We start from the raw sequence: 19,540 nt of genomic DNA on the forward strand, positions 1-19,540 counted from the left end.
GCTTTTAAAAACACCCTAACTTTTTTAATATTGGACTAAGCGATTTCAACTTTTTTGGGAAGCTGGAGCAATTAGTTTACGGAAGGATGTGAAAAGAAATTTTTTCAAAACTTGCATTTGGTCGGAATTGTAGAGAAAATACTGAAAATTTGAAAAATGAAATTTTAAAAAATACGTTTTGTAGATCTGTGTGAATTATATGCAGTGTGAAAGTTTCATAGAAATCGGTTGATGCGAGAAAAAACGATATGCATTGAAAGATGTAAGAATCCTTAGAATTACTGCAGTTGGAGGTCGAAAAATCGTGAAAAACTGCAATTTTTACCATCTTTAAACGTTTGTAAATCATTACAACGTCGACCGATTTTGGCAAAATTTACAGAATATGTTTAATTGACACAGATCTACGAAACGTGTTTTCTTTTTCCATTTAAGCCCACATAGAAAAGTTGAGAAATACAACTTTTAGTATTTTCTCTGCAATTCCGACCACTTGCAAGATTTTTCAAAAATTTTTGTCATATTGTGTAGCAAACCAATTGTTCTAACTTCTCCAAAAATTTCAAGATATATTCCAATATTAAAAAAGTTATGGTGTTTTTAAGAGTGTCGAATATTAGTGGGAGTCACTGTATATGGAATTTTGTGTTTGTACAACGGTGCCTTATCATTTTGTCCACCAGTGTAAATACCGGAGTGTCACACGTCCAAATTATTTATTTTTAAAATGATATTTAAATGTTGCATAATAATCACTCTAAAAATTTTGAAAAACGATACTATCTCACTTTTTGTACAATTCGGTGATTTCTCCAATAAAACCCAAAGAGGCATGGCCACCCTGCACACCCTGCAAAAATTCGTCTTCCCAGAATTCCCGTTGCTCGAACACGCGAGTCGAGTGAAGCAGGAAGTATATGTTTACAGCATAGAAAATAATAATTTATTCAGCATTTAGCGGAAATATAAACGTACAATTTATTGCAGGAGAACATTTATCTCGATGGATGAACATAAATGTTAACTATCCGCAAGAGCCGCGTGTGATTCTATTGCATATTACGGGGCGTTGTTGTTACGCGCGAACAACATCTCTGTATACTCTCTTCTAAATGTTACAAAACAGTAATCACGTCTAAAAACGTACGGAGGAGGTTGCTTCAACCTGAATATAACCTAAATACATATAATCGAAGTATGTCATCAGGTAAATTCGTCTAAACTTTTATTCTTTTCTGCGATCCTTCCTCTCCCTCTCTCTCTCTCTCTCTCTCTCTCTCTCTCTCTCTCTGGAAGTAGCTAACATGTATTCAAGCGTCTGTGATAAATACAGGCAAGGATACAGCGGATTCCTTGCGCAAGCTTTCCTGCGATACTAATTCATATATTGTCGTCCATTCTCTGCTCATTTCACCCACTGATCAACGTGCAATATAATAAACGCGATACAAAATACTCCCTCTGTCCCATGATAATAGTAGCAGTTGATGAATTTAATTTGTCCCATAATAATACATAGTAGCAAAAGAAAATAAATATAGAGCGAAACATTTATTATCAAAAAACTACATGACATTAAATAATAAATGAGAAATATTACTCCTAATTTTTATTTTGAGTGTTCAGATAGTTTCTGAATTTTTCAATAATTTTGTTACTGCATTTCAAACTTGTAGATGGGATCCCTTGGCTGCGAAGCTTTGCTTTCCCCATATGCGAGAGCTTAAAACTATTGGAAACATCGTTCTTCATTCCTTGCAGCATAACTTGTTTTTTCATCTTACTTTTACAACTGAAATAAAACAATTGGGTAAACTTTACTTTAACGGAGTTAAAATTTGTGAGTTTCTCCTATAAATTATGACGTATTTGGTATGAAATCCAGTAGAGTTGTGCCCGGGGAAGATGTAGATCGAAGTTTCGATCCTGTAGGATCAATGGTTCAGAAGTTATGGTTGCTTAAAGTTGTTCAGTGTTTTTGACAGATATTATAGCCATATGTATTAGTTTATAGTCAGGATCGCGCGCCGCTAGATGGCAGCACGGGAGCGGCGCCCTTTCCTGTCAAAAACACTGAAAAATGCTCAACTTTAAGCAACCGTAACTTCTGAACCATTCATCCTACAGGACCGAAACTTTGAAATACATAATAATTTATAGAGGAAAGGCAAAAATTTTGAGTCATCAACCATCAATAATCGAACCTTATTTTCTATGTGGTAGTAGTTTTTTCAGATCAAAAATAAATTAAAATTGTACTAAATTCCGTCGAATTTTACACTCTAGCATTATTTGAAAATTGATAAAAGACATAATTGGGTTGGCAAATTCGGTTACCGTAATTATAACCACGAAAATTGTTTAAGGACGACACCGTAGCACAATACGTGAATGCATTGAATGGGCTTGGGGAAAGAATGAAGCGAAATAATGGCACTCTAGTCTAAAAGAAGCTTTGAATGAATCTACCGTAAATAATGGAGTATCGCGAGCGTAATGAAGGGAGCACCTTTCATTTCAAGCTGGAATTCTCTCGACGAACAAAGCTTCTCGAAAAATCAGATGTCTGTTGACGGACGATTGATACGAATAATCGTACCTTCTCTCGTTTAATCCAGAAAGAAAAGTGTATCCCCGGACAGAATTAGTCGAAAGCAACGCTGCGAGGAGAGTCCGCTGTATCGCGTTTTACTGGTTTTTTAACGTGTGGCTGAAAGTGCGCTGCTACACGTAACACCGTTCCTAAATGCGATTTATCTCGCACAACTCAGGCTTCCTGTGCCTTTTCTCGCTATCTAGCTATGTAAATTAACGTTATAAAAGGTCGTACAACGAACGGGAGTGTACGGGAATGGAGGGGGATAAGTCACATTGCGTTTTACAGAACAATTATCGTGTAATAATACTCACATTCATCTTGTACAAGTATATTACATATACATATGTATCTCTATAGACATATAGACACAGTTAAATTCATTTGTCTCCGCGACGAACGCGGAGAAATAAAAGGAATCCATTATTCCCTCTTCTAAAAAAGATTACAAAATTCATAGGAAGGAGCAAATTCAAACTGTCGAACAATTTTGATAAAATATTACATTGAATTTCTCCCTTCGGCCAAAAAAGCAGGCTTGGCTACATATAAATATATCAAGGTAAATAGATAGATCGAATGTAAATTATATTCACAGATTAAATTTAAGTCCTCCATTTAATGTCTGCACACAGTGCAAACACGAATGACTATAACTGTGTGTATATAATAGTCGGAGAGTCGAGACCGTCGGAACGTTTGCAGTTACCTTAACCCAAAATTCCTCGCTCGTAAATGTGACAACAATGACGTCAACAAATTATTATTAAAATCAGGGACCATAACTGTTATAACTAAAACGAAAAAAGGCATAGAATTACAAGTATTTCATCGACTAAAATCGTATTGGTTACAGATAAGGATGGAAAGTAACCGAAAATTATTTCTCTTGTTGGTAAATGTTATCAACGAGAGAAATTTAATTCTATCGCTCATAACAGTTATCAATGAGAGAAGTTCATTTGATCGCTCATAACAGTTATCAATAAGAGAAGTTCATTTCGTTCGCTCATAAGAGTTATTGATGAAGGAAATTTGTAATACTTATTATTAAATAATACATCTGTCATGAGCGATATAAATAAATTTCTCTTATAGACAACTGTTATGAGCGATAAAAATAAATTTCTCTTATCGATAACGGTTATGGACTATCGAAACAGTTTTTCTTCATCGATATCAGTTATCGAGGAGGATCCAATTTTTTGAACAGCAATAACTGTTATTTATAACCAAGAAGTATAAAAATCGATATTTTCTATAATTTTCTTCTTCAAAATTGTGTACATTATCTTAAATTTCAATAATAACCAACTTTTTATTAATGATTTTTATATATCGTAGAAAATTTTAGAATAAATGTTATTTTTGGTCCCTGATTAAAATAGCTCTACAGGACGACACAAGCAAGCCGAACATCTCTGTAGTTCTACTGCGCTAGCGTCGCTTTTAATTAAAATCTGTTAATTTTCCTCGGCGAACAGAAATCCAGGAAATACATTTTGTTTCTTCCCGTTTGATCCGCGTCGATTGTAGATTAATACGAGCACGACCGAAAACGAAATTTGCCTTGCAAAACGTATCGGGGCTATCTGAATTACGATCGGAGAACTTTGATCGGAAATGACATTTCTAGCAGTGCATTACGGTCAGATTATATTAGTTCCCTCGGAAATGCGGTCGGAGCACTGCCAGAGAAATCTCTGGAGGGAAATCACCGGGAGAAAAATCTTTTATGGAAGCGTGTGCGCGTGTGCGGCGGAAATGTTGCTCGCGTGGAATTTCGGGCGCTGGAGAATTCTGATCGGTAAGAAAATTTGATTACGCTCCGGACATGCGAAATGTCTCGACTCTCGAACGGTACATTAAATCCTCTATAGTCGCAAAAAGGCCGTACACGATAAACGCAAAAAAATATCCCCTCCACTGTAGTAATCTGATCTCGGCTCGAGTATATCGGTGTGATCCACTACTAACGCGACGCGGAGAGTCGCAGTAGCAGACACAGTTCAAAGGCCCGCGCGTCCTCAAAATGTAACACCAATATAAAAATTTTTTTATTATTACTTATTTTTTTATGAAACTCTCACCAATATATTTGTGGCATTTTTCTGGGCTGCTCTTTACTTTTCCGGACTAAAAAACTGTGCCTTTCTCCTATAAATTATTATGGATTTGGTATGTAATCCAGTAGATTTGTACCCGGGGCGGCTGCAGATCGAAGTTTCGGTCCTGTAGGAAGAATGGTTCAGAAGTTATGGTTGATTCAAGTTGTGCATTTTTCAGTGTTTTTGACAGGTAAGGGCGCCGCCATATTGGTTTGTAGTTGGTTGGCGATTAGGTCGGTGGGGGGGGGGGCAGGTAAGTGGTTCGCGGTTGTCACTACAAACAAATATGGCGGCGCCCTTACCTGTTAAAAGCACTGCAGATTGCTCGACTTTAAGCAAGCATAACTTCTGAACCATTGATCCTACAGGACCGAAACTCCGATCTACAGCCGCCCCGGGTACAAATCTACTGGATTAGATACCAAGTACATCACAATTTATAGGAGAAAGGCACAAATTTTGAGTCCGCGAAAGTAAAGTTTACCTTTTTCTGATTAAAATAATACCAAACACGATATATTTAATTTCAAATGTGTTTAGTGGTTTAATTGACGATGAAAGTTTCGGGCACAAGGAAGGACAGCGTATGGGAAAGAAGTTCAAAAAGTAGTGTCCGTCTACAAACTTTGCAAACAAACCTCCCCGAGGTCTTTGCGACTATAGAGGATTTACTGTAATACTAACAATAAGTCGCGAGAAGCATCTCGTTTACGTATCCTAGGTGTCAACGACATTATTACTCTCATATTTATCATTAACTTTCTCCTACGTCGTATACGGTATACAGTAACGCACTCGCTTCAAAATCGTCATCGTACTTAGAATAAATCAACAGAGGAAAATAAAACAATTGCATAATCACACCGCGTTAAGTCTCATTTGGCTGACGAATTGCACGCTTCAAGAACGAAAAGATAACCTCCACAGGGTGTCCCAAAATTGTCGGAGAACCTTCCCGAGAGCATTTCAAGCAACTTTTTCCTTTGCGGAAATGTTCCACGCGGCTTTGTTAGGGAGTTATTAACGAAAAACGTGGACCAATCGGAGCGCGGCTGGTTCCGCTGATAGCGGCGTTGCCATTGGCCAAACTAGAACGCTGTAGCCGCGCTCGGATTGGTGCACGTTTTTCTTGAATAACTCCGTAACAAAGCTGCGTAGAAGATTTTCGTAAAGAAAAAAATTACTCCGAATTACTTCGGGAATGCTTTTCAAGGAAGTGCAACATTTTTGGGACATGCTGTATATCACCTGCCGCGTGTCCACTCTTCAAAAAGTACTTTCATTTTGATCGGTTCGTGTTCGTTTTTGTAATGGACTTTCCCGGAATTTTCAACAGGAAATATTTGTATTATTGCATTTTGTTGTTGGTGGTGATCTAAGGTAAACACTGATCGAATTAATCATTTGCACGTCATATAGTTCGGTCACTATACGGGGGCTGGTCGATCAATCAATCACGCACGATCGAATTAACTTCCATCCGCGGATATCAAAGTGGGAGTACTTTTTCGCGACACACTCTATTTAATATGCATTAAATCGATCCGAAACACGAATGCACAACGCAACAGTGCAACAAGTATATTATTCTGCCGCTACTCAGCCACGTAAATATGGCTCCCTGTTTTATACGTGATAATTCGAATATGCACACAGACAAACAGGGACGCGCGAGCGAATTATTTTGCGATTATGTTACGTCGCTGAAAAACAATGTTCCTCCTATAGAAAGTCCCTCTAGGATGGTTGCGACAATAACAGAGCTAAAAGCTGTTCGCCGTACACGATTCTGTTTGACGGCACGCGGCTGCAGAGGTCGGCGATATTCAGCGAGAAATAAATATTTTCAAATAGCACTTGATATTTCAGATTTTAGCTGGCTGAGAAAAACAGTGTTTCGAACACGACAATTTCGTAGACAATATAGTTTTATTTTGTCAAACTGATTGCGAGTCACGAAATAAAATATTTGTATTTTAACAATTTTAAGAACCTAGATCGTGAAATAAAATATTTCCATCAAACGATCTGAAAATATTTAAAATAAAATATTTCCATCAAACGATCTGAAAATATTTAAAATAAAATATTTCCATCAAACGATCTGAAAATATTTAAAATAAAATATTTCCACCAAACGATGTGAAAATATTTAAAATAAAACATTCCCAGATAAAAAGTTCAGAAATATTTTTAACGTACTTCGAATAAAATGCTATTTTAAAAACTGATTGCATCAAGAAAATAATTTACTTTCAAAATTGTAGACATAGTTTAACCTTCGCAAGGTAATTTGTGGTCTCAGAGACTCCAGCTTCGGAATTTTGAAAAGAATTTTTATACGAATAAAATTAAATCTGTTTACTTTTTGTCCTGTGTTATTCTTTATCCCAAATTTATTAAAAACGAGGTTATTTATGAAATTCACTTGTGGGGGGGGGGGGGTGTAGGAGACCCCTCCTACTATTTATGTGTGATTAGACCTCAAATTGCGAGAATTAAAATCTATTTTACCCAGCTCTGCTCGGCGCGTACGTCACAAAACCAAAACTAACTGTAATAAACGAGCAAGCGAACGAAAGAACAGATTCTTAGCACGCGAGACGAGAGAAACACATTCCTCTCTCTCTCTCCTATTATTTTTCTTTAGGACTTCCTCGAATGTTATTGTCCCTGGATGCATCGGATAAATTACCGCGAAATCGTCAAAAATGTGTGACTCGATTTTTAAGTACTTTTGCGAGCTCGTCCGCAGGAATTGTGTGTCAGTGATAAGATATTGGCCATGATTTCTTGCGGGCAGTGATATTGGCGGGAAAGTTGCAGTCGTCGGCATAGTTCAAAGGCCCGTGCGTCCTCGCAATGTAATACCAATATAAACATTTTTTTATTATTACTTATTTTTTTATGAAACTTTCACCAATATATTTGTAGCATTTTTCTGATTAAAATAAGACCAAACACGATATCATTTCAACTGTATGTAGTGGTTTAATTGACGATGGAAGTTTCGGGCGGAAGGAAGGACAGCGTATGGGAAAGAAAGAGACGCGGACTCTCTTTACACGCGCTGTTCTTCCCTACGTTCGGTTCGGTCTTTGAAAAAAGTAGTGTTCGTCTACGAAAAATGTAAATGAACCTCCCCGAGGCTGTTGCGTTTATAGAGAATTTACTGTATATACAGGATGTCAACAATTGCTATCTAACGTTATCACCTGAAATATCTTTGTTGTTTGCAAAGATACATTAACCCCTTGCGCCCTATGATTTATATTACGGTTTCATTGATCAGAATTTTTTTGTAGTTCGTAATTTCCTATAAAAGGAGACAAATTTTATCTATTGTATGCCTACATGTTCTAGATTAAGTATGCATTAACAAAACCAAAATTGAATTTCATCTCGGTTTAAAGGAAGTAACATACATATTTATTAGACTCTGTTCAGAATCTTCATCACGAGTCTACATGATATTGTAGGGCAAGGGGTTAAATGTCTTGAGGACAAAGTTGAATGGTAAATTGGGGCTCATACGACACAAAAAAAATTTTTGTTTTTATGTAATTTTTTTTAGAGATATTCATTTTTTTTAATGGAACCACACTGTTTTAAACATCTACAATGTTTACGAATTCATTACCCCTTTCATTACGAATTCAGTGACTATAATTACTCAAGGTCATTCAAGGTCACAGACATAAAATACGTATAAAATTAGTAGAATATACACAAATACACATGTGATGATGAATTCATTTTTCACAATCAAATAATAACAATTTTTAAAATTTTTGCAGGATGACACGTTGATGCTAAAATCGCCGCACATGCGCGAGAAAACCTGGCAGACATCTCATCACTGGTGTGCGAAAGCGTGTTTCAGCATGGTTAACAATTGTTGCATCGCCGAGATGCATTTGAATTATCGAGTTGATGCGCCAAACTAGCGTGTTGCACGGAATCGAGTTCTAAATACTGATTAAACATGATTTCGACTTGATCGTTGTCAGAAAAGCGGTCGGGAGAAATAAACTAGCTACGACTTAAGAATTACCAACACACACACTGTCATCAAATATATTCTGTGTACTAATTCGAAGTAAAATTAACAATTTTATACAACCCAAGAGGACGAACACTACTACTGCAAAATATATACTAACAAATATATAACTTAGTAAAATCAATATAAAATATATAGTCAATGATATTAGATGATTAAATAATCATTTTTGTCAATTCATTAAAAATACCTTACAAATAGTCGAAATAGAAGACGAAAGATCAATTAAATCGTTCGATCGGAATTAGGAATCTGATCAGATTCTATTTTATATTAACAAATCGAATGGAACATATTTAAAAAAAAAGAAAATACACAAATTGTTTCTAATATTTACTAGTTTCATATGATATCTATTCAAGTATACTTTGTATAAATCATATATTCTCTATGTGTTCATTTCCCAAGGAAACCGATTTGAACAGAGCCACAAATTGCAACGTTTCTTGTTTTCGTTGCGCTCATGCTCGTCGAGGGGATAATAAATCCAGCTGAGCCCCATTATCCAGAAATACGTAAAATAAGTCGGACAAGATGGCGCAAGAAATTACGAGGATCGCCATGGAAACGAACAGGCTGGATCGAATAAATAGTGCACATGGTTGATGCACTTGACCGAAAAATCTGTTTCTCCGATAAGGAACTGCCAACTACAATTTTCACCGAAAATGAATCGTTTTGCACGGATTGCTAAAACGTGTGCAGCAACGTGTATAAAATACGTTTGTCAAAGCGACCTACACGAGTTACACCAGGCCTGGGCAACTAATCTTAGATCCTCCCCTCTCCTCGGTCCTGCTTTGGAGTGTAGGAGGAGGGTGGGGAGACTAGGAGTCACGTGAGGGAGAGCATGGTAGGGGCAATGTGAAGTAGTGGGGGAAGAGACAACGAGAAAGTTGCCCGCGGGCCTGAGCTACACGAATCATTCATACTATCGGTTTTTAATAAATTATTGTCTTGATTGTTTAGACGTTTAGATTAATCCATCGAATTGCCCCTTATTTTTCGGTGACCCAGTCAGTGAAACACTCGAACCAATACACCGATCGAATCGAATTCAAGGTCGATCTCGCGAATCACTAGGAAATCTGTTCTTGGGTTGAAGCTTCGAATAAAAGCTCGGAAAACTAACGACACACCGACGCTACGAAACGCCGCGGTTAAATCTCGCAGAGATTCGAGGAAACAACGACAACAGCTTGTAGAGGCTACGTTTAACTATACAGTACAATAAAATACGAGGCGAGGGGTATCTGGATTTGGAACGAAGCTGTTAATACCTGAACATTCCCCGCGTCCCGCTGCTGCTTCTATCTGCGACAGAGTTCAAACAAATTCTTATTTAGTATGATTACACATCGGTTTCGATGCCTAATTACTGTATTATTTGTTACGAGGGTTCACCAAGAACAGAAAAGACTGGGACGTTTGATCGATCAGCCAAAACGGATGACTCACCTGCGCAGCAATGTCTCGTTTGTCGAAAACCCAGGCGTCGGTGTCCAGCCATTCCTTCCTCTCGGCGGTTATGGAGGCTGCACGCGAGGGATTCTCTGCCGGCATCGGTCTGTCGGGAGCCTTCCTCTTTCTCGGTGATTTCGTGACTTGGATCGCGGAGCTCCCCACGGGACCATCATCTTGAGAACATTTCGCACCGATCACAGTGTGTCCACCTTGAAACTTCACAGACTTCTTCCTTTTAACCTTACCGGGATGCGGGGTCGAACCGCCGGGAGACGTTTGCAGCGTCTCTTCCTCTCGCTTCGATTCAGGATCTTCTGTTGCCTCGGGATCGTTCGGTCGACACCAATTTTTCTCCTCGACCGTGGACACCTCTGTAATTGCGGACCTGCCTTTTGTCCCGGTCGACTCGACCGCGCTATCCAAGATCGATACGTGGAACGCGTCCTTCCGGGATTCGGAGGACTCGATCGCCTTCGCCTCCAGGCCCCTGCGGATGCTGGTCACCGACCGGTGTCCCGGCATTTGATCTCTATCTAGTTTATCTCTATCGTTAGTTTTAGAATCGTTGTCGGTCGTTGCCTCACGCCGAATCTCGTAGTACTTAACGAAGCTTCTAACTCTACCGGGGGTTATTGTTACAGTGTCGCGGGATTGGTCGTCACTTACAGCTACGGGTGTTACGGCCCTGTTATTGTCATTATTATTACAATGGGGTCGAGGAATCCTCCTAGCTATGGCACTTCTGGCGCCGCTACCCGTTCTCCTGCTTAAATCTAACTGTTCGCCGGCCGGGCCGGCGTCATCCGGCACGCAGTCATCGAGCCCCTCGTCATTGCGATCCTTTGCGTCAGTCTTTTCGCTGCAGCCTGCTACCTGTACAGACACCGCGCAGCTTTCCACGCTCCTGTCGGTCTTCTCGGCGTGCATTCTCCGAGTTTCGAGCATGCTCTTCGACGCCCTCCAGTCGTTATCCTCGTCGTCCCCCAGCTCCGATCTGTGCACGTCCACCTTTACGACCTCCGTGTTCCTACAGAGGCTCGCTAGAGATCCGAACTCGGTCGCAGATGCTGCGAAGCTGAATCTTTCAGGCTTCTCCGACGATTCGTCCGATATTTGCATCTCTCTGGAGATGTGCGAAGACTTCGTTGGAATTTGGTTATCGCGAGCGTAGCTGGTAGCAGAGGAAGAAAATTCCTTGCTCTCGTTCGCTTGCAAGATGCCGTCGCTGCCGCCGTGTTTCTCATTGTTTACCGGTCTCAATCTAATGTTGCTGAAATTAGAGAGCAACTCGTTCAGCACGTCGCACTTCGCCTCGCCAGCATGCTTCTTGGCCGGCTGGATGATCATAGGGGATCTCGGCCTGGCAACCGGGACCTCGATCTTCTTCGGGTTCTCCTTGAACTTCGACAACGCTTTGTGGATCACCATGCCCGTCTTTATCGAATCAACCAGCTGGCAGACTGCTTTGCTTTCCTCCTCGATCGGTTCCTCGTTCATCACCGACGATTTCGGATGAGCAGCCACGATCTTGCAGCTGGTCGTCCCGGTCCAAGTCTCAGCCTCGTCTTCGCAGAGCATATTCTCTAAGAACGAGTTCCTCCGGATGCTAACCGGCACGCTAACCACCCGCCTGACGGGTACGTCGCTCGTGGGCTCGGTTTGAGAACGCGAGGTATCTTTCTCGATTTCTTCGGCGCTCGTCGCGTGCAATTCTTCGAGAGCACCGTCGAGCTTGTTCGAAGATGTGGTGATCGGTTCTATATCTTTCGCTTCGGGAATATGACTGTCGTCTGCGGAGTCATTCGACGAGAAGTCATTGCAAACTACCATGTTCCGCAGAGATTCGCTGACAAAAATCTTCCGCTTGTACTCCTTACACGATTTGTTGGAGGACTCGGTGCTTACTCTCTCGTCATCTTGATTTTCAACAGATAATGCCTTTTCGCTCGCACTAATTTCTATACTCTTCGAGAACGAATCGCGTCTGCCCACGTCGTTCGTTACCGACGTACGATCATTATCAATTATTGTTTGGTTTATTGTCAATTTTTCTTCACTGGCCTCGACGCCTTGGTCACCGATCAATCGTTTCTCTATCGTCAATTTCTGTTCGACAACGTCATCCAAGGCTTCGCTGGAAACCGTGGCCTCGGTACTTCTAAAATTACTGCTAGCATCCTCGAAGAGTCCTTCGGATGAATACGGTTGGATACGATGTTCTATTTTGTCCTCGCTGACTCTAAATTCTTCGGTAGGTCGAATAAGATCAATCGGCACGTCCGACGCCGTTCTGTCATCGTTGACAGCCCCCCTCCGCCAGGTCTCTTCAAGCTCATCCAACGCAGAAGCACCTGCGGATGGAGACTCTGCGGACTGCAACGCATTAACCGAGTAACTAGGATCAAAGGATTGATCCTGCAACTCCGCGAAAGTCGAGCCACGACGTGAATCCTTCGGAGGAGCACCAGCATCGTCGCTCTCATCGGACGACTCTCGATCGGCTAAATCTATGGAAGTACAGGTGTACTCGAACGGGATCTCGTCGTTGCGAGTCTCCAAAACCGTGTTGAAAGGTACGTCACCGAACTCGTCGGAGTCGCCAGAGTTCTGCCGACATTCTTCAACGTGTCCGACCTCTTCGAGTTCCCCGCTGTCCAAGATTTCCGTCAGCTGTACGGTAGGCGTGTCAGCAGTTTCCTGATCCGCGAGAGGCCCGATGTTCTCCAAGCTATTGTCCGCAGCATCTCCGTCCTCGCTGAGATCATGGTCAGGAGTGGAGGAACTCGGTGATTGGATGACGAATCTGACTTTGGTCAGTCGCGGAACGGCTGGCGGATCCTCAAAGTCACTGTAGCACATCGGGCCAGTCGATCGCCGGATGTTTAGCTTGCTGCTTCTGTCGATGTAGTCCTCGAAGACGAAGCAATTGGGATCGTCGATGAAGTTGTCCGCGAAGGTGGTGCCCCACCTGTTCAGACACTTCTCGAACGGCAGGTTGGTCGTGGTGACGCGGAAGCACATGTCGCCCTCTTCGTCGTCCAACGAGTGCTCGAAGGACTCGTGGAAGGATTCGCGGATGGTGCTGACCAGCTGAACGATCGCTCCGGTCCTAGAGTCCTCTTCGCGCGGCAGGCTGTTGGCCATCACGTTCTGGAAGTCGTGCAGAGTGAACAGCAGCGGCGGATACTTGTCCGGCTCCTGTCTCGACAAGGTATCGAATAAAGGAAACGCGCGCTCGTTCGAAGCGGCTGCATTCCGGGCGTCGTTCCTGTTTTTGTCGCTCGTGCCGTTGCTCGTTTCCTTAGTCGGTATCAAGTCGGCGTCTTCAAACTGTCGGGACAAAGGCTTGACAGCCTCCCTCGCTGCGGGACTTAGGCTGCTCAAAGTTTCCCCCGACCTTTCTATTGGCCGACCGTTTGAAATCGCTTCTTCTTCCTCCTCGTCCCGGTGACGTTTAACGATGTGGGGCTTAACTCTTCGAGTTGCTCGCGGAGGCGGCGGCGGCGGCGGTGGAGCCAGACGTTTTCTCTCAAGCTTCCTCAGACTAGTTGGTGACGTTCCTTCAGAGGGTTTCACGGTTCCGGCGAATTTCGCTTTGCGCTTTTTGCGCCGCGGCGGGACTGGTGGTGTGCTTGCTGATTCTGCGCCTGCAATAATCAGTGGTCGATCATTTCTTTACATGCAAGTTTTAAGCGTACACGGGTTTCTTTAAAACGACTTCTTCGGGGCGAAAATAATTCAAATAAATAACGCGAGTCGGTTCTTCACGGTCAAAAATCACTATATTTCCCAATTGTATTAACGGTTCATTCCACTGCGACGTTAAATTGATAGAATCACCACTGTTCGATTAATATGAAAACGAAGAATATTGTAATAATTACATTTGTGCATGGCGGAGAGGTAGCTCCAGCAGGCGGCGAGTTTGTTTAAAAATGATTCGAGACGCGGAAACGCGAGACTGTCACGGGCGTTAGACCGTCCGAGGGATACTAAAGGCGATTCTCTACAAATGACAGAGCCCTCAACCCCTCTCCGACACGCGGTCAATAGCAGTGATTCAGTAACGCGAGCAAGTTTAAATTTCCTACTGAATGAAGGAAGACCCGCGTGGAACGCTAAAATCAATGACATCTCGAAATATCATCCACGACGCAGCTCCTAACTTCGCCTACGCAAACTACGCTCGGTAAAAGTTCTCAAACAACAAGCAATATCGATTTTTTATACATTCCTTGATTACTCAGTAAGAACATGACTTTTAATACGAAATTTTGGCTATATTTTTAAGAGATCGACTCTCTGTTATTTTTGCTTTCCTGAAAATTGCACTAACTCGGAAGTTGATGCTTCATAAAATAGAAGAGCAAAATTTTACCGATGCTTTATGTACACAGGCATTTTAAAGATCTAATTAAGGGCGAAAGTTTAACGTAGCCACTCGCATTAAATTGGAAAATAGAGGGAAGTAACGAATGGTGCCGCTCCGAACTCTGAGCAAGGCTTCGCCCGCTAAATGGATAAGAACAATTCGATTAGGTTACGTGAACGATGCAGCCACGTTCGACATAATGGACATAATGGCCTTAACAATATTCTCCCGCGGTTATTACGCATAAAAGAACCCACGATTTTGATCGCAATATTTAAACACAAACATGATTATACCAGGAAAGTTTTGTCCATTCTTAAAAGAGTTGATTTTAATCAATAGTTTGTAGATAACGCGAATGTGATTTTTATGAAACACGAATCTACAATTTGGACAGAACTTTCCGGTAGGCCTAACGATAAGTACCTGCAATTAAGCATCTGACTGACTATATAAAGACTTGGCGGCTCGTTCTACTGACGTCGAAGTCCTCTATATTAAGCAGTATACTGGCGGACTTAAGTGCGTTGTTGTCGACGAGATCGCTCATGTATACGCTGTTTGCATTATGATTGCCCATTGCGCTGGATGCGGCACTGCTGTACGCGCTCGAAGTGTTTTGGACCGATGCGCCATCGGTGGTTCTCTGTACGAGCCATTTGTTCGTCACACTTGACGTATCTGCTTCCGAGGACACGTCGAATCTGATGTCACTGAAATCAATACGTGGACAACCTTCAGCCGGAAGATCAGCAGATACGCTTTCATCGAGGATACCGAGAGCCTGCTCGCCAGGCACATCGAAATTTTCAACTATGCTTAAATTACAAACAATAACATTAATATCTGCTAACACTGTTTCTCGCAATTTGATGAACATGAGTAACATTTACAGAACCGTCTCGAGTCCCAAGGAGTGCGGTCGTGCTCCCTTTATTTAAAAGATTACATAAATAAATAAATGATTGTAATTATAAGTGAGTATACATTAGAGATGGATCATATCCTCAATCATCTGTTCATGTATGAGATCGTGTTTCGTTTTAACACACGTCCCATTAAAAAAATAAGCTACGTTACTCACTTCAAATAATTATTTTCAGCTACGTTCTGTTCGTGGTTCTGCCTGGAGATAGCGTTCTTGCGGGAGCTGGCTTGCGAGAGGACCAGCTCGATCGTGTCCGACGAGCTCTGCAGCATCTTCAGAGCTTCGTCGTACCGCAAGTGCAATAAATTCTGCCCGTTAATGGCCACGATACGGTCGCCTGTCGCCGATAAATTTCATTGAATTAGTATGAATGCCGCGTAGAAGAATACTCCAGGAAACGTACCTTTGTTCACGTTCCCTGCCATGTCCGCCGAACCACCCACCGATACCGCTTGAACGTAAACGCCGCCGTCGTTACCCTCTGTCACCTGCAGTCCTATGCTGCCACCGTGACCCCTTTCCAGTTTAATCGTCTGCAGGATCCGCTCCTCGGCGAAGGATAATTCTTCGAGGCGAGCGGCTAAGGACGCGGACATCGACTCGTCCTCGGTAACGTGGAACGTTTCGTCGTCCGTGCGGATGTCAGCATCTGCAACACAGAGAAATCGCACGTTAGACACCGTGACAAATTGCAACAGCATTTTAACAGATCGTAAGATCAGGTGTTACTAACTGAGCACATATGCTTCCGGTAAGGGGGACTCTGTAGACCGGCCGGATAACGATTGGATCGATGATTCCGCGTCTGATTTCAAGGAGAGCGACTCCATGTCGTCGGTAAGAGCGGTGTCCTTCTGCACGAGGCTGTTGTAGATGGCTCGCGTTCCCATTTTTACCCCCAGACGCCGTGGTAAGCTCGGTGTACGGTAACCACCCGGTTGCTTCGATGTTCCGTAATTCGGTAAGCTCGAGGTCTTCATCTACAGGCACACATCCATTAATTTCCAGTTATAATTCATAGAATTACACAAAAATAGTGCGTCATATAAAGGGGAACAATCCTACTATATGTATTGACTCACACATGTTTCAATCTGCATTATCTATTGGGTAACTCTGACGAGCATCGGCAGCGCTCCAAACTACGATTTACAACTACAAGGGCGGGTGTTATGAACTTTTACTAATTTTACGCACCTTGTGTAGCGACTTCTTCACATCGTTCACGTCCCATACCTCATCTGGAACCGGAAAGTCCACTTTCCGATTGATCCCGACCTTGTTTATAGCCGCGTACAGCTCCTCGGGATTAGCAGGGTTTTCTATCTGATCGACATTATTCGACGACATGATTTTAGGTAAGGAATATCCGCACTCGGTTTCCGCTCCCAATTCTATCCGAGGACAGCTGTACAGTTGCCCGTTGGCTTTCATCACCTTCGCGTCCAACGAACAGGGTTCATTCGAGGTGGTCAGACTTCGCTCGGATTCATCTTCCGTATCACGGGACTCACCCTCCGGCTCTAATCGAACGTTCACTTGCGCGTAAAGAGCGTCTTCTTCGAAAGAGTAGGAGCCGGGCTCGCGAAGAGGATCTTTAGGCTTCGACACCGTGTTCGTATCCTTCTCGGGATTCTCGTTCTCCTTGTTTTGATACTCCTCGAGCTGCATCGGGTAACTCATCCTCAATTGAGCGTTCTTCACGGTGTTCGCTATCGCTATCTTTGTCTTGCTGTCGTGAGACTTCGCTTTCGACGGCGAGGCTTTCGTTTCCAGCGTCGTCGGAACTCCGAACTCTGTAAACGCGACCGTATTATTATTATATAATAATATGATTCTAACTGTATCATTGACTCGCAGACGTTGATACACACCTTTCGCAAGTCCTTGAAGCGAGGTGAACTCGGAACGTAACCTCAGGAAGAATTGGTGATGCAGGGAGGTAAGCTTGAAAGCGAAGTAGCTTCTGGAACATAAAAATACTTTTAAGCTCGACGTCTTGCGCCATTGCATTCCCCATACGAGAAACCAAAGTGTACTATACGCTAACTTGGTTTCCTACCGAACACAGTTAACGAAGCGGGACTTACTTCCGATGGTCCATTCTGAGTTTGAACTTGCATCGCTTCCCATTAACTTTGCTGTAAACGACCAGGCAGTTCTTGCTGTAGCTCAACGTTTGAATGTCCTTCCACTGAAACTGAGCCAGCTCGATCCTCTCTCTGGGCACGCCTCCTCGCTCGAACAGCTTCAAGCCTTGCGCGTGGATGGCCAGCCAGACGTTGCTCTCCGTTTTCTTCTTACTCTTCTCCCTCTTGTCGATCTTGTGATTCGCGTTGTTATTATTATTCATGTTGCTGTTGTTGTTATTGCAGGCTTCGACGCGATTCTTCGAGATCTTCTGGCCTCCGTAGATGTCATTCGAGGTCGCGCTTTTCGTCAGAGCCGGCGGCTTCATTTCGTCCCCGTTGTACGGGATCTTCGGGAGATTCTCACAGGATCCCAATCGCGCGATCTCGATCCGACCGCGGATTGGATACTCCTGAGCTCTGTCTTGACCGTAAATGTTCTCCGTGCCGTCGTGCAAACCGTCCGACTTACTTCGATCCTTGCTGGCGGTGCGCTTCCGTTGCTGAGCCATCACCTTCTCGAGCTCCTTCGAGTCGACCGTGGCGATGTAGTAATGAGACCCGTAATCTGCCAGCGTCTGTGCGTGAGCAATGAACATATCCTCAGCTTTGTTCGAGTCCAAACCCCGTCTGTCTCGGTGAGCTTGGTGGAGGCGAGCTCGGAAAGTGTCTGTCTCTCCGCTGTTGATCTGTGATTGGCGCTGGTCGGTGTTGAGGATCAGTGACTCCGGGATGTAGTGCTCCAACAGGAAATAATCGCCGCAGCCGTGTTCCTACAGAAATACGGAATGTTAGATTAGAGTCTATTCAAGTCTCTACTAGATCTAGAGTCTGTGTAGAGTCTATTGTAACCCTTGAATGGATGCATTGTGGTGAAACCAAGATTTTCATGGTGTTTGATATGGTCATATTCAAGATCGTATCAGAGGATTTTACAATCATTGATTTCGAACAGTGTCAAGCACACGTCCACGAAAACAGTCGTTTTTCCATTTACTCACGTTCACGTTGTAATTCCCGAATTCGGCCTGAAGTGCCAATCCAGTTAGATTAATTAACTCCGAACACGGGCACACCAGCTGTTGCTCCAATATACATCGTCGTATTTGCAGATACAATAGATGTTTTGATATCCAACTCCTGCGCGAATAACCCACAATTTATTGACGTGTAAACAATCCAAACAACGCTGCTCCAGTTTATTTTATGTTATAGACGATTATAATATATATGGAACAAGCACTGCCGTTTATTTGTAGGCTTGATTGTTCCGTGGGAAATAATACGGTGCAGAATTTTATACATACCTTATTCCACGAAGAGATGGTAGAAAGAACCTGAGCCTCAAGTACAGCATGAAACTAGTCGGCAGACCCAGGAGACCCTTACTCTTGCCGCTGCTTAGCCATCCCGGTGGTGCGACTTTATTCAATTTTGTTTCCGGTGGTAGAATTGCAAAATCACCCGCCAATAGCACGGCTAAGCCGAGGGTGAAGTTTTCGTCCAGGCTTTCCGCTTGCACGATGGCCTGCAATCATTCGTGAGGTGTACATTTTGCAATCAGTCTCGCAGGGTGAAGAACATCGGGGGATCCCCTGGCCCAGTGCCGGATTAAGCCAGCGCAGGGCCCGTAGCAAATGCTATGACGGGGCCCTAGGCCTTGTACCAGGGCCGTTCGTGTGCAAATGTAGCGCACCTTTTCAACAAACACAATGAATGACCTTTTTCTTTTTTAGCAGAAGTATCTGTGCCCCCTGGAATATAAAAGAATCTCAAAGGAGTTCTCGATATCTTAAAAATTGTTTTGATCTTATAGACATGTCAAAAACAGTGTCACCCTTTTTCCAGTAAATGATCCAAAGAAACTAAGAAGGGTACAC

General features: G+C 42.8%; 1 protein-coding gene across 7 annotated transcripts in view; it reads right to left on the reverse strand.

Annotated features, from left to right (window-relative positions):
• Positions 1-953: 953 nt before the first annotated feature.
• LOC143213025 (uncharacterized) overlaps positions 954-19,540 on the reverse strand; it is a 126,786-nt gene continuing 108,199 nt past the window's right edge. For 5 of the 7 annotated variants that reach the window (XM_076432463.1, XM_076432462.1, XM_076432465.1 and 2 more), the window contains 10 exons: positions 18,968-19,188; positions 18,662-18,800; positions 17,622-18,433; positions 17,406-17,497; positions 16,729-17,327; positions 16,265-16,511; positions 15,935-16,180; positions 15,688-15,868; positions 15,030-15,316; positions 13,743-13,878 (listed from right to left, as the gene is read on the reverse strand). In XM_076432463.1, coding sequence (XP_076288578.1) covers positions 15,052-15,316; positions 15,688-15,868; positions 15,935-16,180; positions 16,265-16,511; positions 16,729-17,327; positions 17,406-17,497; positions 17,622-18,433; positions 18,662-18,800; positions 18,968-19,188 — 2,802 coding nt within the window. In that variant the 3' untranslated portion in view covers positions 13,743-13,878; positions 15,030-15,051. Of the gene's footprint in view, positions 10,082-10,225; positions 13,879-14,115; positions 14,998-15,029; positions 15,317-15,687; positions 15,869-15,934; positions 16,181-16,264; positions 16,512-16,728; positions 17,328-17,405; positions 17,498-17,621; positions 18,434-18,661; positions 18,801-18,967; positions 19,189-19,540 lie in introns of those variants that run through there. The other 2 variants (XM_076432467.1, XM_076432466.1) reach the window with 2 other exon arrangements.

Source organism: Lasioglossum baleicum, chromosome 10, assembly GCF_051020765.1.
Source record: "Lasioglossum baleicum chromosome 10, iyLasBale1, whole genome shotgun sequence".
Lineage (NCBI taxonomy): Eukaryota > Metazoa > Arthropoda > Insecta > Hymenoptera > Halictidae > Lasioglossum > Lasioglossum baleicum.